The 22,937-nt window shown below is 32.7% G+C and overlaps 1 protein-coding gene across 2 annotated transcripts; it reads right to left on the bottom strand.

Moving 5' to 3' along the window:
• Positions 1–37: 37 nt before the first annotated feature.
• On the bottom strand, positions 38–22,695 carry LOC106056000 (hepatoma-derived growth factor-related protein 2-like). 2 transcript variants are annotated; one of them, XM_056017862.1, is made up of 19 exons: positions 22,542–22,695; positions 19,683–19,859; positions 19,489–19,565; positions 18,480–18,615; positions 17,782–17,889; positions 15,546–15,605; positions 15,164–15,334; positions 14,848–15,016; positions 13,901–13,979; positions 13,331–13,357; positions 12,366–12,663; positions 10,934–11,449; positions 9,992–10,125; positions 9,621–9,694; positions 8,350–8,420; positions 7,680–7,877; positions 5,704–6,494; positions 4,324–4,507; positions 38–3,874 (listed from the first exon to the last, which is right to left on the bottom strand). In XM_056017862.1, the coding sequence occupies exons 2-19, from the start codon at positions 19,752–19,754 to the stop codon at positions 3,677–3,679; spliced, it is 3,363 nt and encodes a 1,120-aa protein (XP_055873837.1). In that variant the 5' UTR covers positions 19,755–19,859; positions 22,542–22,695; the 3' UTR covers positions 38–3,676. The 2 variants fall into 2 exon arrangements, with proteins under 2 accessions (XP_055873837.1, XP_055873838.1); XM_056017863.1 differs by lacking the exon at positions 13,331–13,357 and having other exon boundaries at positions 22,542–22,694.
• Between the last annotated feature and the right edge of the window lie 242 nt (positions 22,696–22,937).

The raw sequence follows: 22,937 nt of genomic DNA, 5'->3' as shown, positions 1-22,937 counted from the left end.
TAACCAAGAAAAAGTAAGACCAGAGAAGAGCCCAACCAACATTTGACAAAGTTTATTTCAATGTCAACAAACACACCATCTGATTCTGTAACAAACATAATCCATACAGTTGTCTCCCATGAACAAAATATGTGTGTGCTGAATGAAGTTGCAACATTAATAATGAATTTTATGACCTAACATTGTCCTACGAAACAAGAAATGAATGTACAAAGTAGAGAACCAATGAAGTCAACTTAAAAAAGAACTTTGGTTAGTGTGTTTTGTCAAGTTATGCAATTCAATCTACAACAAACTATGGTCAGGAAAAGCAAGACACTAAGGTCAGTAGATGAGAACAGAGAGACTGACTTTGGACTTGTATTTGTTGCCATCTTTATAAAACAACTTTTGAGCATGTGGGTTTTAAATGTGAATATATTAACAAAGTTCAAGCTACAGTTTTAAAACTCTTTGTCCATAGCTCCACTATATCTTTCTTTTTGACATCCTCCTCCATTCCAGTTTCATAAACGTTAGAACATAATTATATGCAAAGACTGCAGGATAGGGTTAAAAGATGCTCTAAGGAAACAGAATTTAGTCAAACATGCTAAGCTTTTGAATATTTGAATAAACCATAGCACAAATGTATTTTGTAATGTAATTTTGCAATTGAGATCAGCATTTATCTACCGCATAGATGTGGTAAAAACAAAACAATTTCTTCATTAATTCAATGAACTACAATCTGATTGTACAGTTACGTCACTATTGTTGGACTTAGAATAAATATCAAGTTTTGCATAGGCAAAATGATCACCCTCAAAGTGTATCTGATAGGCTGGGCTAGCAAGAGTATATTCACTACATTATATATGTGTGTTTCAATAACTAGGTGACACTGGCTAAATATCTAATGGTCAAGTAACACTGACATCAAATTCATTGTTTTAAATGCAATTTCACTCCTAAGACAATCACATTGTTTCGTTTACACACAATATGATTTAAAACTAGGATTCAAATCATAAATTCACATTGATACATATTTAGTAACTCTAACAAAAAAATCTGAATGATGAAACAACTCCACCATCAAGTCTATAGCTCAGAAGTATTCAGATATAATAACTAGAACATGGAAAAAAAATGAGATCAAATGAGCAGGATCCTCAAAATGTAGTCAGTCATATTTGGATTGACATCAACAAACAAAACTAGTTCTTTTAATGACACTGCAATTAGGTGACAAAGCTAAGGAGTGGCCAAACACAACAATTGCACTGCTACAGACATTGGTGCTGGCTAGACATAAACCTTGTCATTAATAAATTCTGACGCGTTAGACCCAACCATTTCAACTTTGAAAAAAAAGTCTATCTTATATAATATGTTCCACTTAACAGTGAGACCAAGTTTTGTAAAGGTAAATTTAGAGTTTATATTGTTGAATGAAACCCAATTAAGAATGCTGTTATGAGAAAAAAAACATTTGAAATGTCTATTAAAAAAGGTTCTAAATATTTAAAACAAAATTTAAAAAAATAAATTTATATAATTAACAAATGTATTGTATTCCCTAAGAACAGAAAAATTCCTGTATTAACTGTTAAAACAAATTTTGCAAGTGGTTACATTTAGAGTATAAGTTCCCAGCCTTTGAGTCCTGACAGCTCATTAGGTAGTGAATGGTTTCTGTGGTCCTAACATATTTGAGGTGATCTCTTGTCAATATATAATAAAATGGGAGTCTTTAACTCAAAAACATTTGAGAACCATATATTTATAACCACAAACATAAAATGTAACATTATCAACACATTTGCTTTCTGTCACAGCTGCCTTCTTTCTGTCTTGACTGTAAAATACAGACATTGTCTATTGAAGACAACTTTCAATATTGTATAAAAATCCAGAGTTTATCTCTACTCAAATGTTTTGTGCTGTGCATTTCTCTTAAAGAATATATAAGCTTTCAAAATGCTTTGATCTTCTTTTTAGTTAATCAAAGCAATACCTTTTAGTAATACTAAGCCAAAATGTCTAGAATAGTACTATCAACATTTTTATTTTTAATGGTTTACTTTTGGTCTAAATTCAACCAAAATCAAAAAAGTTACAAACTTCACTTCTATGACTGTTCCACATTTAACGAAGTATTCAATTGTTCAGCTCTGACTTCTAGATAGGACATAAAACAATTAATACAAACACAAAATCATTTCAATAAAATCATATCACCTTTCATGACGGGGGTGTTACTAATTATACAACACTGGCACTCAACAATGCAAATGAGCGAAGTACAGTGAAGTTGTATGGGACATAAAAATATTTACATATGAATTACTTTCTTGAATGGAATTAACTAACATACACAACCCAAACAGAACTATAGGAACAAACACACACACCAAAAATAAATCAGAAATTTATGGAGCCAGCAGCGTAACAAAATCTATTGTTTATATTAAGAAAACATTGTTCATGAATGTGGACCCAAAATGACACACACAGCTCAGATAGATTTGAATGACATTATTTCTTCTATTTCAAGACACACATTTAAATGATTTGAACATTTTTTCCGCTATTAAAAAGGTGAAAGGATTTGAATATTGACCTGTTGAAAATTCTATTAAGTATTTTAAATAGCAGCCAAGTTAACAGAAAAAATAATCTTGAAATAATGCACAGATTAAAGGAAAGAATTAATGTTAATTAATTAAATATTATTTACACACTGTTCTGACAAAGTGTTTTTTTATATTAACTTGAGCTGGAGTCTACACTATTTTTGTGATTTCTAGAAAATATGGATAATGAATGATAGATTATTATCTGCTAATAAGAATCTCAATGATTCTAATCTTGATTTATAGGGGGGTTTAATTACACATTTTTTAGGGTATCTTCCTGAGCTAATGAAGACAGTCAATGTGATGGCCACATACCACAACTGAGACCACTGACTAAATAAGTCACACACAAAACAAAATGTAGCTCACAGTATAAACTCTATCCACAGGGCCACACTCAATGAAAAGCTCTAAAAGTCTGCACTAGATCTAATTACAATCATGGGCCTCAACAAGATTAGGGCTTGGTGAGGAGTGAGGGCTAAAAAACTTAGATAAATAAATAACTATCACTAAATTAAAATAGATTAATCATTTGTCAAATCAAAATTACAAACATTTTCAGTAAAATTATTCTAAAATTTATTTATTTTGATAAAAAATAGTTTAGTTAATTATGATCATATATTTTATATGAAAAAAAAATCTATTTAAAAACAAATTGCTAATTCAATTCTCCTTCACTAGTAACTAATCTATTCAAAAAATATTTTTAAGTACTGGCAAGCTTTTGGTTTACAAAAAAAATAGCCCTCCACCCTACACCAACAAAATCTAATGCTGTCACCTATGATTACAACATACACATCTTGTCAATGTGATTTGATAACTGCATGACAATTTAACAGCTAGGTGGATATGAATTATTAAAATTGTTTTTTTTTAAATAAAATTATCAACATCCAGCATTCTGTAACTCATTCACTTCAATATAAACAAACAACAAGACATTCACTATGTACAGTAAGTTATTTTATATATAAATATTTACATACAAACACACACAACAACAGCTGACACAGAAGCGCACATTCTTATTATGACCTCACTGTCTCTCACACTCCCAACAAATTATGCAGCTCATCATCATCAATTAGAGGCTCCTCCTCCTCTTCCTGCGACCTTTTGGCCTCCTCCACCCTGGGCATGGCTTCATCTCCACCGCCTGCAGCAACATCCTCTTCCTCATCTGATGCCATTCCCTCCTGCTCTTGCCTCATCAACTCTTCTATCCTGGCATTTAAGTCTCTACGCTGAAAACATACCAGAGAAATAGTTCTAATTGAGACATTAGAAGGAAGACAAGAATGAAGACCAAGATAATATAATAATCTTTTAAAGAAGACAAATCTTAGGACTGAGGTCACAATGTGACAACAAAGTCTTGGTGATTAATGTCATGATCTGAGGTTTGACAACGCGTCATAATCTAAAGATTAAAGCCAGAATCTGAGGTTTGACAAAAGTCTGAAGATTAAAGCCAGAATCTGACATATGACAACACTAGTCTGAGGATTAAAGCCACAATCTGAGGTCTATAGATTTATATCACAACCTGTTCATAAAATACAAGCCTAAAGAATAATGTTGCAATTTGAGATTCAGCTTGTGCTGTTCAGTCCAATGTTTATGGACCAAATCTTGAGAAATAAGGCATAACTTCCAGAAAAACCTTATGTCATAATGTCGTCACTGGTCATACCTTTGATTCTAACAACTCTTCATCGTCATCCTCCAATTCCAAAACCTCCTTGTCCTCATCATGGCTTGAAGACTGGTGACTTCTTCTCCCAGAGATGGATGCTGGTAGGGACTGGTGGCTGTCCACAGCAACTGGAGGTGCTGTGCTATAGTTGCTGGTCAATCTGTCTAGAGCTGTGATCTGCCTGTAAGATTGTAATGGCAAAAAAAATATATAAATATTCAAAATGAATATAAGTAATAAAAGGCTATGATATGAATAATTATATGTGTAAGCTAACTAATCTTCTAAAATACTATATTTATGCTGGTAAATAATGTAAACTTTCACAAGTTCCTGCTGATTTTGATGATGTCAAATTTGTTCTAAAGTAAATATTAATTAATTAAAGTTCTGATATTGCCACAAAATAAATTTAGCTTCAAACATTATGCAGATTATTAGATTATATGAGCAAGGATAAATTTACTACACATTACATTTCAAAAATTCAATACTTTTTTTTTAATTTTTAAAATTACTTCTAAGCTAATGAATTATATCTTCAGTACCGGTAATCAAAATCTGAAATAATGCACAGGAAGGTAGATTATTAATTGAAATAGTTAGGCTTATGAGCACAGGAGAGGATGAAAGTAGTATGCGAGAATATAGAAATAAGAACAGAAAACTTTTCTGACCCCCCTCCCAAACTCTCACGTCTAAAAACAGATGTAGATCATTGGTATAAGAAGGGGGAAAGGTAGCAGATGAGATGAAATGTAAATACAGTTCATTAGACCTAATCTAGATTGAGATGGTAAAAAATAAAATTTCATCTAGACAAGGATAGCTCTAATAAGCAAAAAAAAAAAAAAAAAAAAAAAGTCAAGATTTTGAATATGTGTGCATATTATATACCAACAATACAAAGCTGTTAATTCTTTAAGAACAACTTGACATTAATTATGTGTCGAGCAAGTAAGTTTTTAGTAAAGAATGTTAAGTCTCTTTTTGAAGCATCTTAACAGTATTACCTTTCTTATAATTGAATAAAATGATCATTATCATGGACTTATCCCTTTTTGTATTGCCCAAATTTTTTAGTCATTTGACTAATAAAATCCCCAATAAAAGGTTAAAAAACACTTTTGAAATGAAGAGGCCAAAAGACAGATGCCAGCCAGGCAAGCAGTTTTACATCTGTACAAGTCTGGAAATGTTTGTCCACACCTGAACATCCCAGATTCTATAAATTATACTAATGCTTTAAAGAAGTATGCTTTTAAGTAAAAGTGTTTAAAGAAATACTTTAAGTACAAGACTCAGCGGCACTCAGGTTTATGGCATTACTAATAATGTTACATTAATGTCCCTAACACTAAGGCCACAAATACTCACCTGACAGCGTTTGAGACCATGTTACTTAAAAATGAGTTCACTTGTCCAAGTGAATCTGGAATTATAGGGTTGATGGTGTGAGCTTCTTCTATATTAGAGTCAACTATGTCCATGTCGTCGTCCTCATCGAGCTCATCCTCTCCAACTGTTGGTGGAAGTGGAAGACTCAGGGGACGGCGGGGGTCAAAGGTCACTGGCTCCCCGGCCAATGGTTTATCACTGTGAGAAGGATGAGCAGACAAGTCTTTCTTTGGGGCGCTGTTATCCGTGTCACTGGTTGAGCTATTAGCCTGGGTGGCACTGGGCGAGGCAGTCACGCTAAGAGACTGCGATGCTTTGTAATCCACTCCTTCCTGAAATGTGTCACCCAAACCTGGGATAAACTGTGTTGATGAAAGAGATCCGGAAACAACTTTCTCAAAAATAGAGTTTGTGGATAATGCTGATGTGTTGTCTGTATCTACCTCTGGTATGGCCAATGACACAGATTGTTCAGAGTTAGCAGTAGTAGAGTTTATATGCGTAGTCAGTGATTTAGCATCACCTACAGGCACCTGCTCTGTCACAGTGTTTGCGCCATTCAGGTCAGAACTGGTTGAGACGGCACTGGAAGCCTGCGCCTCACAGGTCTGTTCTGTCTTATCCCCTGCGTCATTGGGACTGCTGTTTGTGCCAATGCCGTTGGTAATGCCAGAGGAGCTAACTGCTCCTGCACTAACAGAGCTGTCCACACTTGTTTGCGCAACTTCATTTTCTTTATTTTCTCTAAGTTTTGATTTAGGTTCAAGAAGCTGAAACAAACAAAAATTTTATGAACAAGTTGTTTTGATGTGACACACAGTCCAAAGATAAACAAGAGCCAGAGTTTTAGACTCCATACTCCCTTATACTCACACCTAAGATTATCAGACCTCAATCCATACTCACTTGCACTCACACCTAAGATTATTAGACCTCAATCCATACTCACTTGCATTCACACCTAAGATTATCAGACCTCAAAATAAAAAACAAAAAATAAAGAAGCAGAACTGATAAAGAGTTAGAATAGAGACGCACCATAGTTAATGGACTTAAAACACGACATTCAGTGGTGTCAAGGATTAGTGAGTTTTAGTTTTTATTTATGTAATTTTTAGTCAGTTGGTGTTATGAATTCAAAATAAACTTATTAAGGGGAATCCCTCCTGACTTAACAATCAATCAAAAATAGTAATTTTCCCACTATGTCACACCCCAAGACACATGACCATTAACTAACAGAAAAAAATATATACAGTTCACAACACAGGTCCAGTGGTCAAGCTGGTAACTCAAGAGCAAGTGGCAATTAAGCACACGCTACATGCCCTTATATAAATTTCTTTAGGGGAGTCACTCCTCACTTTACAATCAATCAAAAATAGTTATTTCCCCATTATGTCACAACTTTATTCAAGTATCTAATGGTTTGGGCTTAGTCCTTACATCTTGTTAATGTGTAGGTCTTGTTGTTTTAGTAGTTTAAACGCATCTAATACACCTGTACAAGAAACTCAAACATCTTCTGAGTAATCTGTTGAAGTCAGACAGCCATCATACAACTACAAGATCAAGGCCTATCACAAACAATAAGAGAAAATCTCCACTTGAAAATCTTCTTAGGTAATATGAAAGTTTTTAAAATCTAAAATAATCACAAAAGGAGTGGTGGTCATCAGTTTTTATGGTTTAGTGCCTTAAAAAAAATATGGTCCAACACAAAATTAAAACAGTTTTGATTAGCCAATAAAAAAATTAAATCAAAGTATAACAATCAGCCCTTATGGAAGATAATCTATAATGCATGCAGAATATCACAGCTATAGCTAGACATTAAGAAAATGCCAACAGACTTACACTTCAAACTTGCCGAAGTAGGATTCAAACACAGACAAGTCAAAAACTTTACAACTAATTTATTTCAGAAAACGATTAGCCTACAATCACATTCTTACCTTTCCAGCATCTTCAGCCAAGAAAAATGACTTAAATTTGTGATAGATGACTTCTGCCTTTTGACGAATGGCATCACTTTTTGAGAATTTTCGACACTTTTTGATGGTGGTCATAATGGCAGGGTACTTCCTCAACAAAAGAGGATTCACTGGAATGACAGACAGGTCCTCCAGAATGGCAACACATTTGTTTATATCCTATGGAAAAAAATTAAAGGTCAAGGTAAAAAGAAGCATATCCATGATAATGTTGACCTTTTAAAATGATTACTCGAAAATTTAAAAAAAGTGTGTTTGCCTCATTTCTTTTAAATGAAACAAATAAAACTGGGGTCTTTAGATTTATATCACAATCTGTTGTCTGACAATACAAGCCTGAAGAATAATGTTGCAGTTTCAGGGTCAGCTAGTGCTGCTCAGTCCAATTTTCATTGATCAAATCTAAATTTGCTGGCAATCAAATCATTAAATAAGAACAATCTGGTATAAACTTTGTCACATGCAAATTATGAGTGAGTCTGGTGTGAATGTACACTTTGGTTTCTTATAGTTATAATGTTTTTTGTTTGGTGTAATGCACAAATTGTAAGACAAATTTCCATACGGACAATATAGATTATTATTATTATTATTAAACTGGATTATAATTGGTTGATCCAGTTTAACTTACCAGGCTGTCAATCTTGAGGGCTTTTTTGATTTCTGTGTCCATCTGGATGAGAGTGTTCTCAGCAAGGCTGACTGTGGTCAGATAAGAACATTTAGAAAATAACATTGAAATCAAAGCCTTATGTTTTTTTTCTGTTTAAATACATGTACAAAAAAAAAATATAAGACATCATTAGGAGAAGTACAGAACTATAATTAATAGTTAATATCTAATATTATATAAGTGGCTGAGGGGAATTAAACAATCTTAGGAGCCTTGAGCTCAAATCCTGATGTACACTAAGAATTTTAACTTTGAAATATAACTCAAGCTGAGTTGTGTTTCCTGACGGCCTAAACAGCTGTAGACTATGGCTGCTGTATTTTCTTGTTAAGTTTTGGCATAAAGTATAAGGTATAAAATGCAAAATGGTATTGTCCAAGATGTAACTACAAAAGTGCCTAACAAAACTGCAGGATAAAAGATGCACCAACAGCATATTACTCATAATTTAGCAGCTAAGACAAGTGGCGCCACATCCATAACTTGAAGCCGAAACAAATGGTATTACCACTAATAAATTGTTTGCACCCTTGACGATCGAAATAAGGAACCATGAATAGATTGGTTGTGACTGAAAAATGTTTCATTTGAAATGACTTTTATGCATCTTTCATTTTAAGGGATGTAGCGGCTTAGAAAACGTGTCCATTGGATTTAAATTTGCATTGACAGCACATAAATTTACTGTCAGTAAAATGCAAGTTTGAAAAAAAGGTTTCATAGCAATCCTGTCTCATGACAGCACAAAGAAGTATATTATGTACATCTGTTCTTTGTTCCTAGAGCATTTTCAGAGAAATGTACAGGTGCAAAAGTAAAAGGTATTATTAGTGAAACTGGTAGCGCTTTTGCCTTATGTTCCAAAAATGGAACTTGCAAAATTATAAGTATTACTAATACAACAATGGTTGTTTCTTTTTCACAGGCTGATAGCATCACTGTTACATGACATATTTCAGGAAAGTTATATATTCATTTGCCTTCAGATGGATCTTCAAAAATGTGCAGAAAAAGGACATTACTTTTTGAAGAGGCTGCAGCGCAACATAATAAGGTGTATATCAAGAAAGTTTACATTAGTAAAAAAATTACATTCCTGCAGGGGCCATGATCATAACTAGGTTGAGGTGGGTATTCCACTAACAAAACACTTGACATAAATTGGTTTAAGCCTTATTTTTAACAAAACCAAAAACATGAGTGTAAATGAACTAACTAATAAAACCTACGTGATATCTGTTCCTTTTTCTCTCTCTTCTTTTGCTCCAGTTTTTCTTGCTTCTTCCTTTCTTTCTCCAGTTGGCTGTTGATAAAGTAAAATAGTTACATTCTAATAACAAGCAAGTGAAATGTGAAACATCCAGCTACAAGTTACATTATCAGATAAAAGTGAAATGTATAGCTACAATTTAAATTATTAGATAAAAGTGAAACATCGCGGTACAAGTTACATAATTAAATAAAAGTGTAAGGATAGCTAATAAATATCAGATAAAAGTGAAATGTATTTCAGGTTACAAGTTCAGATACAAGTGAAATGTTTAGCAGAGACAATGAAAGTAGTCATGCAGAAGGTGTAGAATACAAAACTGATCATTACAGTTTCTTTTCTTTTTCTAGCTTTCTGGATTTCTCATCTTCCTTTCTTTTCTTCTCTTCATCATTGTGTGTCTTCACTTTTTCTTCTTTGCCTCTGTCTTCTTCAGGCTTGTGTTCATGGTTAGATCTTCTCTCCTGAGCACAAACATAGAGATTCATTTTTTTTTAAAACATTCAACAAAATATACAAAATTACATTTCAAGTACCTCACAGTTAAAACAAGATTCATGTTCAAAAGTCTAGCAAAGGGATTTGCCTAAATCAGCCAGTTAAACCAATGACTTGGCAGAGTTTAGGTCTCTAATTAACATGCATGACTAGATTGACACAAGGATAAACATAGGAAGTAATTATCTTCTTTTTTTTTTTAAATGTCTGTAATTTAGATAAAAAGAGATTACAATAAGCTAAGTTGGAATCTATTTTTTTTTTTACAATTCCTTTTTTCAGGTTGCAAAATCTTCATGGGTGAGTGGAAACATCAAAAACCTGCCCAGAAATTTGACTGTTGATGTATAGTTTAGGGGAAAGAATTACTAGCTAATTGGCCACACTGTGAAAACTCTAGTTTGACCATTCTAATTTTTTAATATAATATCTCTCCTACATTTAAAAATGTTTCATTTTTGTTAAATCTATCATTCAAAAGTTTTAGAAAGAGACAAATAATCACTCTTACAAAAGTTCGTCAGCTGAATAAGGGAGGAATGGTCTTTTTAAAAAAAACAAAAAAAACAACTTTTATTTTGTTTGTTTAAATAAATGATAGTTCTCCAAACTGAACCAGAAAATGTCTATTTGCTCATGATTGCAGTAAAGTTGTATTAGCATGAAGGAAATTCATTTTACAATTCGTAATAGTGCCTGACATAAGTTAAACATTTGTTGGCACATTGACATCCAAACCATAAACATACTTTTAAAATAAATAGCAAAACTTACTTTAGAATGCTTGTGTCTAGTCTCATGCTTGTCTCCTTTAGAAACTGTGGTATGTTTGTCCCCTCCTTTAGAGGCAGTGTCTTGTTTGTCCCCTCCTTTAGAAGCAATATCCTGTTTGTCCTGCTTGTCCCCTCCTTTAGAGGCACTCTCCTGTTTATTATCTCCTTTGGTTGCACTGTCCTGTTTCTCCACTACTGTTGGAGTGCTTTCTAGTTTTTCAACTTCTTCTTTGGGAACACTAGAACCAGAATTGTCTTCCACTGGAATCTTCTCTCCAGTCACAGTAGTCTCCACTTTGATCTCCTCTTTTACTTTCTCTTTTTCTCCAGTGTCAAGTTCCTTCTTGTTTCCAGCCTCCTCAGTGCTAACAGGGAGTGACTTCTCTTTCTTGGAGGCATCTTTCTTTTCCAGCTTAGGCTCTTCTTTCACCTCTGGCTTCTTGTCCTTCTTCTCTTGCTCAATATCACCACTGACTCTTTTTTTCCTTTTTGCCTCAGCATTAATTCTGTCCTGGTCCTATAATACAAATTAACATTTAGTGCTCAAACTGATGATAAAAATTATTTCAGTGCTCTATATTTCATATCACATTTCAATGCTAAATGTATTTCATTCCTGGATTTACTATATATTTTAATCTATTCCCTTGCCCTATAATTGATCTCAGAGTTTATTTCTTCTCTCTATATATACCCTATCATAATCACACAATTGTACCTATTTCTTGTTTAAAAAAACTACCCTCTATTTCAAGCAAAAAGAGAGAACTCTTTTAAAATGAAAAAAAAAAAAAATTTAAACAAAACACAGCAACAAACTTTTAGACTACCTTTAGAATAAAAACAAGCTTCCAAATTACTTATTTCCCTGGTATGCCTTACCAGCACTTTTGTTTCAAATTATTATTTTTTAATTAATAAAATATCTGTACACATCTATCTTTCACTATAAAAGTGCCGCCATGCTTGTGTTCTCCTTTTGAATGAGACAATGAAAGTTAAAGAAAACTGCTACTAACATTTTAACGCATCTTACCGCATAAGGCTAATGGGATAAACAAAGCATCCTATCACAATAAGCGTTATTGGGTTAACATATTTAAAAAACTTATGATCATTCCATGCTGTTTACAATATAGATGAATTACAAAAAAAAAAAATATCCATAAAGGATTATCTAATTAAAATTTGTAAAGTAGGAGGGAAAAAAAAAGACTGGAGATATCTGGCATTCACTGTTTTATTCTAAAAGATAAAGCAAAATCTATATCAAAGAAGTAAAAACTTTTTTTTACAAATTTAGTACTCTGGGTGGTGGCAGAGGGTTCTTAACAAAACAAAACAATCTCAAGTGTATTCAAGCAAAGTACTCTAAATGACAAATGAAAAAGCAACCTCATTACAATTAGCTTGATATATTAAAGAATGCTCACCTTTTTGGCTAGGACAAAGTCTTGAAATTTTTTGGCTTTTCTTTCTCTTTTACTGTGTTTCTCAGTACTCTGTTCTTCTACAGCCTCGTCTTCCCCACCCTCTGCACCATCCTCACTTTTCTTCTGTCTCTCTAATCTGAGTTCTGCTTTGGCTTTCTGTATTCTTTCTTTTTCTTCTCTTTCTTTCTTTTCTGCTTCCTCCTTCATCTTCTTTTCAACCTCTTTCTTTCGTTCTTCTTCCTGTTTCTTCCAGGAGCTGATGCCGCCACTGTCATTGTCGTCTTCTATTTCGTCATCACTAATTATACGAAAACACAAAATGAGAGAGTTAATAGCTGGAAGGGATGTGAGATACTGAGACATTTGCCAAACAATAAGGTAGAGAAATATTAAAATAAATGTTAAATGACTATATCTAAAAGAGCAATGGTAGAAAATAATTGTGCTAATGAAATAGAATCTGCACAGAAGGACACATCAGTGCAATATTCAAATGATGTAAATTAAATTAATAATGAAAACACTAACTGAAACGCATGCCATGGACATTGTGTCTGCGACAGTTGTTTTTTATCCTCTTCTCTTTGCTATAGCAACAAATTTTCCCTTTTTAAACTGTATTTTAATTTCTTTTTTTTTTTAATTCCACACACAAAAAAAAGTGCATACAATTGTAAAAGTATTTTTAATGCCAGCCATTAAGCTATTTGTCCACTCTTACCAAACCTACATCCCTAACAATAATGAATGCGTAAAACATCACATTATAAATAATACAATAATACATTTTTTTTTCAACGTTTGAAAAAAAAAAAAAGTGAAATCTTTTAACTTGTTAGAACCAATACAACATATGAAACTGAAAACAAATGTGTTGCATACAACAAAGTAAAGGCCAGAACTAATGTTAAAATTCTAATACAAAACAAAATAAATGCTAAAGTTTTGAAGACAAAAATGTTTACCCAATCTGAACACGTGCACTACGAGTTCTATAAGTAAACAAATTATACAATTACGCTGGTGAAGAAGAGAGCAATAAGAACCAAGTACTAAAGATCAGAAAAATGTGTTTTTTTTCATGCTATAGTTTTTTTTAGTGTGTGTGTTGTTTTTTTTTAATTATACATTCTTTTTGTGCATGTCACATATTTTGTTTTTAATTTTCTGTGTCTCAATATAAACATATCTCTGATAAATGTGACGTTAAAATGCTTTCATATTTATAAAACAAGATATAAAGTTAGGATTAAAGCCAAATGCAATTGGGCTTGCTAGTCAAAATAGTCCTGTTCCATTCACATTAAGATGACAATATAAAAGAGGAAAGGGATTTAAGAAGTAAACTAAAACCAGAACCAAATCTTCATTTTATTAAACTATCTAACTTTCTATTAAATATTCAAATCTTATGGCAGATGAGACATCTTAAAAGACAATAAGCCAGTAGTACTAAACGATTACGATACTTTCTAATAACAATCAATTGTAAACATGACAGAAATTCATCATTAAAAAAACAAGCACGTACTAACCTTGATATAGATCCCAAGCTGCCCTCGGAACCAGTTCCCTCTTGCTTTTTACTTCTGCTTCTTTTCTTACTTGATGCTCCTTGAAAAAAAAATAATTCTTGTAGTTTTAATAATGGACAAAAATATGTTCACCCACAATGTTATTGTTTAAACTTTACAACCATAACTAATGGAATGAGTCTTACTTTTAAAATTAAAAAATCTATCGTTAAGCTAATGATATTTTATTTTGAGATTATCAATGATAAAGGAAGTCTTAATGCTGTTTTGTATTATTCTTCTCAGAATTTCATGACCAAGTACATGTGGGATACCTGAACAGTAGACCCTAATGTAATTCACTGGCACTGAAGTTTTGAAATGTAAAGAATGTTGCCATACAGCCTATTAAAAAATGCATTACTATATTTTGATTGATATAAGGAATATATACTTTTTTCTTTCTCGTTCTCATTATTATTTTCGTTCTATAGGGCTGTTTGGGGGCAGTGTCTTGTTCGGGTCTCTTGGTAACCTAACTTATGCAAGTACCAAGGGACATCACTCAGAATAAATTATTGGTCAGAACCATTTCATATAATATGTAGGAACATGCATTTAGCAGGGAACGAGGACAATGAGAAAATGAGAATGAATAAGGATTGGGGGATAACAAAGTAAATATTTTTTAGTTCTAAATAAAGCTTTTGAGTAAGGGAGGCTAATCTAATTACAGACCTTATGTAAATTAAAACAATCTCTAAGGTCAGAATTGTTTGGTAGACCTAGTAGGCAACTTGTATTGCCAGCAAATAAACTTATTCTATCCTATGGATATTTCCTAACAAGTGAAAAAACAGTTTGAATAGAAAGAGTAGTACACATGCATTATTTTTTTAAAGACTAAAGGTTTCATTCAACAAAAATCTTTTGTTCTATTTTTACACATAAAAATAACTGACACCCACCTTCTGGCTTTGGTATTCTCCTTCTAACAGCCACTTTGGTCTGGCGTTTTTTTGTACCAACAGAACTACCATCATCTTCTGTCTCCTCATCTGTCTTTTTTCTGCTACTGACAGAGCTTTTCCTCTTCCTCTTGGCTTTTTCTCCACTGTCAGATTCCATTGCAAAATCCTACAAAAGAAACAAGCTGAGGTTTCTCAAATCGGCAGTCACAGAGTACGATGCAATATAAAAGAGATAAATAAAAAGAGATAAATGAATGCACAAACGTAAAACAACAACAACTAATAAATAATCACAATGAAGTTTTTTTTTTACCTCATCTCCAGTGTCATCACTTGGGGGCGCATCCAACTCTTCTTCCTCCTCCTCCTCTCCTTCTTCAGCTTTCACACAAGGAGTTGAAGATGTTTTACCAACCTTCCCAGAAAGCTTTTTTCCCTTTGGTATAGTGGCAGATCTGGCCCTTTTAGCAGCAGGCTTTTCAGCCTGAGTATATCAGATATAATAAATATGAAACTGTGAGAAATTTATGACACATGACTATAGATTCTTACATTAAGCAAACAGTAAAGAAAACTTTTCACAGTGTTTGGTGATAACAACTGTAAAGTTCTCTTTTACAAACTTGACACTTGGGTCAACGAACATCAAATTAATGCAAGCAGTTTTTAGATTTCATTAAAATGCTCACACTCACAGCTGAAGAGGTGCTCTCCTTCCGTTTTCTTTTCTGACCCTGAACCTTTTTTCCAGACACCTGAAGAAATAAAAGTGTTAGATGTCAAAAATGCATAAAATATTTTTTTTAGACCAAAATAACTTTTCCATTCGATTCAAATAGTTGAAATGACAGTTTAGTATAATACAGGGTTCCCCCACCATTCTGAGATTAGGATTTCAGATGTCCAGGAGAAAATATTCGATTTCAGGAGCGGAAAAACGCGAACTATATCTATATTTAGTAATAAATATAAGAATTACCATATACATGTATACAATTTTTTTTTTCCTTTTCAAATTAGCAAATTCAAAAGTAACTGATTAAAGAGTAAAAAAGTACTTGTAAACCAATAAGCCTATTTGCACTACTCTCTCTATATATATTGCTTGTATTAGTCAACATAAGGAATTAATTAAAATCTCTAAAATTAAACAAATTGCAATGTATAACACATTATCAATATCAGTTTCCTATTTCAGTGGAAATCTCTTGCATTCATTGTTTTTATTAACAATAGGTGTCTTTAAATCTATAAAATCTAGCTCTGAATCATAAAGCTAGAAGTGAATTTGACAGTAAAACCATGAATAGTTTAATTTTATATAGCAGCTTAAATACTATATAGACCATATTACACTATACTCTAAGCCCCATCTACTTCACAATCTAGATTTATAAAACTAAAACTAAGAGAGAGATTCCAGAATCTAAGTAGATCTCTATTAGATCTAAAAATATAATCTATACCATTAATCATATATATTCTAAGTCCTCCACCCTAAAAAGTACAGTAAAAGTAGAATAGTAGGCCCTATATTCAGTATATTGATTATTGGCTATAACTATTTATCTATTAATCTATTATATACTGTCTGTAACTATATCTGTCTCTATCTAGATTGACTAGATATATCTATCTCTATCTGCTATCTAGATCTGACTAGAGATCTACTAGTACTACTACTAGATCTAGAAGATAACTAGTCTAGCTCTAGATTGACTAGATCTAGATCGTACTGATCATAGTTACATAGTAGATCTAGTAGACTAGATATAGAATAGATCTACATAATATTATAATATACATATAGTAATAGATCTAGATCTAGTCATTTCTAGTAGATCTAGAATTCTAGATCATCATCATGATCATCTATGATCTACCTACTAGAGTGAGTACTACGTACTAGATCTACTACTACTACTACTACTACTACTACAGTAACAGTACTAGTCTAGCCCTAGGCCAGGCATGGCCCAGGCTAGATCTAGATCTAAATGATAGATCTAATTCTAATCTAGATTTACGGTCTAGTCTTAATTTTAATATCTAAGTCTTTCTAGATTTAGATCTAGATAAAATAGATCTAGCATTTTCATTCTAATTCTAGATCTATCAAATCTATGTAGATCTAGAATCTAGATTTGTTTTTTTAAAAATCACTTTTGAGATCGAGATAGACTTAGAATACCAGTACTTAGATCTATGTTTATATATGCCAGTGACTAGTATTAGAACTTTCGTTTTAGGCTTGAATTCGCCATATTATTACATTTTTATTAAATGAAAGCCGACAATGCCGGTTTTTTTTCTTAATCGGCTGTAGGATCTGCGATTTTCATATTGAAGGACACCCAAAAAGACAATTTTGTCTATTTTTCAGGAGATTCTTATGACTTTTCAGGAGATTTCCAGGACTTTTTCATATATTTTGCAATTTCAGGAGATTTCCAGGAGCTTCTGAAAAATCAGGAGGCCGCGGGAACCCTGATAATAAATTAACTTCATGATCATAGCTTGGTATTCTGTTCATGTCAATATATAGCAAGATTTTTGTTGAGCTCAGCATCCTCTCTCCCTGTCCTGATGTTTATGTTCAATGGGCAATAGAATGGCATGTAAGGTTTCAACAGATATGTCTAATTTCGGTGAATTATGCAGGCACTACTGAAAGAAAATAACAGTTGGAGTTGGACTTGGTGGATCAAAGAAGCTCCAGTATGAAAGCAAAGAAAATAAAAAATTCTGGTGTAGGCAGGGCGATTCTGGAAAAAAAAGTTGAATGGTAGATATGTCTCTTCTTAGCTATGAGAAGAAAGTCAAGCGCTTAGCTTTCACTTTACTTTAGTTTAATACAAACAATTTAACTATTCCTAGTTTGGTCTATTAGGCTCTTTTTTTAATTCCAAAATGGCAATCATCTAAACTCACTTTCTTTCCTTTAGGTGTCTCAGTTTCCTCCACCTGTTCAGTATCATCAGCAGTGTCACCAACATCATCATCACCAACAGGTTCATCGGTAAGCTGAATGTTAGTTACCTGGGGAACCACACAACAAACCAATTGGGCTGGGCAAAACAACTCTCCTTGCCTAGAGGTCATCACTAATGAAAGTTGCTGGCATGGTCACCCAAGTGAGTACAATCATACCAAAATAGATACTCATACTAGTTCATGTGTATATTTTTATACACAAGATTTGGAATAGCTAATTCACAAATAGCAACTTTCAATCGTAAATGCACAAAAGCTTACATAGCGCCAAAGTGAGAAAACTATAAATAGCTTACTTTTATTTCATCCTTAAAATATTCCCATTGGAACCAGTAATATTCATTTCAAACACTATTCAGTGTGATAGTCTAATATCTTTCATCACATCATAAATGTATTAGATTTACCTACTAGAGTCTAATCATTCACCAATAGTATTTTCAATTAACGTTTTCTCAATTTTGGTCATCAGTATGTAAGCATTTTTTTATACCCTCTAACAAGAAGAGTTGAGTGGAAGCCATAATGTTATAAGATAATAATATATCATAAAATATTAGCTTGTTAACGCATTCAAAATCATATAGACATAACTTTATTATAATAAAATTTATCTAAATGTTTATACAACTGACCGCTGGTTGAAACACAACATCTGGATTATTTATAATTTCCCACAATCCAGCATTAAAGGCTGTGCGACTATTGGGTTTGTGGTACTTATCCTTGAATTTTTCATAAGGATAAATGTCTTTAGGACCCAAAAATGCTCTGAAGAAAGAAAAAAACACAAAAATTATTGTTGGTTACAGTTTTAGAAAAAAAAAATTTTTTTTTTATCCCAAACAAATATTAATATTTTCAATATTATAAAATACACAAAATTTATTTGACAATATTGAGCGCACACACACACACATAAATTATTTAAAAAAACAAAAGCATACTTCTTTGGTCAGTTTTGTAAAAATTTTATGTTAAGATGCTATCACAAAAAAAAAAAACTTCTGTTGTATTTATTTTCTGATATCAAATGGTTTTTAAGTTATTTGTTTTTTTAATATCATACGGCTATTAAAGTGTTAATTACAATCTAATATCAAGTGGTATTAAAGTTGTTGTTTATTCCTGATATAAAGTGGTATTAAAGTTAAGTAAAAACTAAGCTAACAACTTACCTACCTTTTGTGTATACAATGTTTATTATGGTTGTCACGGATGAATGTGTGTATGTATGTATAATCTATTTTTACAATCTGTGCGAATGACCAGAAGTGTGTTTTGTTGTCAGAGGTTGATCAGAGAGAGACCAGCGTGTGTGATATACAGTAAAGCTGATTAAAGTTTATGTGTTTGATCTAGTGGTTTCATTGTTTTATTTCATTAACTAGAACTGAATCAGGGACACCTAGACGTATCAAGACCTAAGGTAGATTATATCGAGTTATTATTATAAATATAATAAGGAATGGGTGACAATGGTATCATTTAAACTATCAAAACCACACCTCTAGAAATAATGTCAACTAGTCAAGTAAGGAGATGCCTACTTTAACAAAAGACATTTCTCCATCGCAGCATTTTAAATATTTAGTTAAAATACAAAATATACTAGCACAGTATTTATATTTAGTAATGCCTTACGTTTCATGTGTGCCATAGAAAAAAATGGGATATTTTCCCTTGGGAGGCTTGACATTATTATCGCGGATATAGTCAATCTGATGAAAGAAGAAAATGTATAAATATGTTATTCTAAATGATCAGTAAAATATTTTAGGAAACAATTTGTGAATATTGGAGTGAAATGTCCAAGACTATTATAAAAGAGCAATTACCCTTGCAGGCCAGTGTGGATAGCCTTTCATCTTGGCAAAGATTTTATCTCCAGGTTTGTACAACTCAGTCATTTTAAGCCAACTCAACTCCCTATCACTTTGATAGAGTAAGCAAATGTCTGAATTTCAATTGATAGCACCAGTTATCAAAATTTAAAGCAAACAAGTGCACTATTTCTGAAAAAGAAAAAAAAAGTATTTAATTTTGATAGATTTGTAGCATGTGGCACAATCTAAATATAACAAAATTGGTTAATATTTAACTTCAATATTATTCAAATCAACACCAAAATATTATTTTAAAACACCAATAATGGGCAACTGCTGAAAACGGTGGACCATTTTTAGTTATCTTGGCTCCAACATCTCCAATGATGTGCTATTGGACATAGACATCAACAGCAGGATAGCCAGGCCAAGGCAATAGGTACCATGTCTTGGCTGGAGAAAAGAGTGTATTGAAGTGTATTTGAATTTGCAACATTAAACTAGTGTTCGATTCTTTCTGAGCTGAGATATGGAGTGTTTGAATAGTAGAATAGATAGATAGATGGATAGCAAGGGACAGATTAAACAATTAATTGCACCTATCTTCCTGCCTAATAAGAAGTATAATATATAGGTTTTGTTGAGCTGATGCATCATGATCATTGTCAAAAAAAAAAACACCCTTATCTTATCTTATATAATACATCCTACGCGTCATGCATTTAGTCATGCATATTAACCAATGACTTAAATTGGTTAATAAAAAAAAAAAAATAGCCCTTAACCCATGACCTCCTACTTCATTCTTCACGAGAGGTAAACAATGCACTTTGATTCCATGTAAAAAAAAAATTGTCTTCAGGTGTAGATGAAACTAGAATTAACTAGATTCTAGTCCATATGTGTCTAAACTATAAAGAAATGGAATTTACTAGTTTTGCCATAACAGACCTGCCTACCAAAAAAAGTCCAAATGCGTAACGCTGATGTTCAAAATGCGTATTTTGGCACCAGAATGCGTAACACTTACGCGATCCACTATTTTGTCATATATATATATATATATAATATTAGATCTAGATGTCATGATTAGATCTACAATCTAAATCTAGATCAATACGACAATAGAGATGATATCTAGCCTAGATCTGGATCTGTCTATATAATGAATATAATCTACTCTAGATCTGGGCTCGAGTGTTACCGATGCCGTGGATCCGCTACAAACGTAGGTCTACTCCAAACTTTCGTAGGCCTACCTTCATTCTTGATCTATTCTATACTAAGACTAAGAATCTAGTCTAGATCGTAGTAGATGTTATCGATCTAGATCTAGTCAATCTAAATCATACTACAACTAAATTGGATCTAGATTGTAGAGTATAGTAATGACTAATGTTGAGAATCATGACATAACGTAATGACTAGCTGCTAGCTAGACTCTAGCTAGATCTATTCCTGTATAACAAGTTATCTAGATTCTAGATCTAGAATCCAGATCTAGATCTAGACAAGATATCTACAATGTCACTCAATGTGTTTTGAATGGATAGCACTTCGATATTTTTTTCTATACAAATGAATACGGGAATCAGGGATTCAACATAATTAATTTCTACTAATGAACTTACAAAAAAAAAAAAAAAAAAAAAAAAAGTCACGTTGGTGTATCAGCTAACTGACGGTACCAACCTAGTACCAACCCGCCACTCCCTCTCGCTTTCTTCATTTCTAGACTAAATCTAATTGCTATTAAGAACCAATCAACGTATCAACGTATAGATCTGGACACAATGTGTTCCCCCACCTTTTCTTCCACCCCCACCCCCTCCCCCAACAGAACGGCTTAGCGCGTGACCTCCGTGACCGCTCGTAAGGCAGTCAAGAGAGAAAAAAAAAAGGATACGAAATGCGTAACGCGACAGGTTAAATGCGTATTTGCGTATTGACGGTCATTTTTGGGAGATTTTGCGTAACGAATACGCATTTTGCGTAACGGTAGGCAGGTCTGCCATAACCATAAAAAAAAGGTGAATTGTTACAAATACAGTGGGGTGTTTGATGATAAGAATCTTAACATGAAATGGGTTCGAGTAGCTCATTTACTCAAGATCTAGTATTGACAACAGTAACTTTGTTACTTGTAGATATAGATACTAGACTAGTTTAGTTAACAGATCTAGCTCTAGATTAGAATGCTAAATCTAGATTCTAGATCTAGAATAGTCAGTATTGACAGAGTTTTGACTGTCTACATGTCTAGTAGTCTATAACAGTGTATAACACTAATTTAAGTAATTATTACCTAGACCTAATGACCTAATAGAAATATAATACTCAATACAGCTACTACTTATTACTACTAGATCTACATCTACTTATTACCTAGTATTACTTACTAGATCTAGTAGTATTACCTAACACTACATACTACAGTCTATTTACTTGTCTTGAACAATATTATTTGAATATTCTAGTGTCTAGCAGCACTCTATCTCTAGCTAGTCAATTTTTTTTTATTAAGACTAAGACTTATTAAGAAGAGTCAGTGACACACTTGACACAGTGACAGAGTCTCAGAGATTGAGAGAGAGCCTAAAAATAAAGCCTAAGCAGCCTAAGCCTAAGTCAAGGCTAAGTCCTAAGTAAAGACAGTAATGTCGTAATGAGTAAAGTGTTAACTAGGTAAGTAACTTAGTAAGCCTTGCAGCTTCGAGCTTGCTAAGTTCAAAGTTGCTTGTGTTGTTAAACGACAAGCTTGTTTTTTTTTTTTTTATTATACTTAAATTTAAATGGTAAATTATACCATTAATACATTAAGCTTAACTTCCATTATTTTAAATGTTATTTAAAATATGAAATTGAACTTACAGTTAGTTTATTTCTATTAAGTTAACGAATGTTTCAAACAGAAACTATGCAGGTTTCACCCTACAGACGCCATCTTAATCATGTTTGAATATGCCAGATATTCGCCGAACTTCTTGAAGAAATTTTAAATCCTTTTTGGAAAATATAGAGTATTCGTAAAATCAACAAATGTTAAATCTTTATATCTGCATAGAACTCTAATGTTTAACGATGAATCAAATTTGAACATTAATAATATAGTTCTTTGTAATAAGTTAGTGTATGCAATTCACATGATTTGAAGTTCTAACAGATCTAAAAAGACCTTACACAAATTAGACAGATTTCTGACAGTTAAGCGATATTAACCTAAAAAAATGTTTCTATCGTTTCTATTTGATAGACCTAGATAGATGT

This window comes from Biomphalaria glabrata, chromosome 18 (assembly GCF_947242115.1).
Source record: "Biomphalaria glabrata chromosome 18, xgBioGlab47.1, whole genome shotgun sequence".
NCBI lineage: Eukaryota > Metazoa > Mollusca > Gastropoda > Planorbidae > Biomphalaria > Biomphalaria glabrata.
This window is presented reverse-complemented; position numbering and strand designations above follow the sequence as displayed.

What these genes read in the sequence shown, in the direction of transcription:
- LOC106056000 (XM_056017862.1), bottom strand. Translation starts at nt 19,754, where the DNA reads ATGACTGAGTTGTACAAACCTGGAGATAAAATCTTTGCCAAGATGAAA. An exon ending in TTCTATGGCACACATGAAAC is followed by an intron (nt 18,616 to 19,488) that starts GTAAGGCATTAC and finishes TTCTTTCTTCAG; the next exon opens with AGCATTTTTGGGTCCTAAAG. An exon ending in AGGAGAGCACCTCTTCAGCT is followed by an intron (nt 15,335 to 15,545) that starts GTGAGTGTGAGC and finishes TGATATACTCAG; the next exon opens with GCTGAAAAGCCTGCTGCTAA.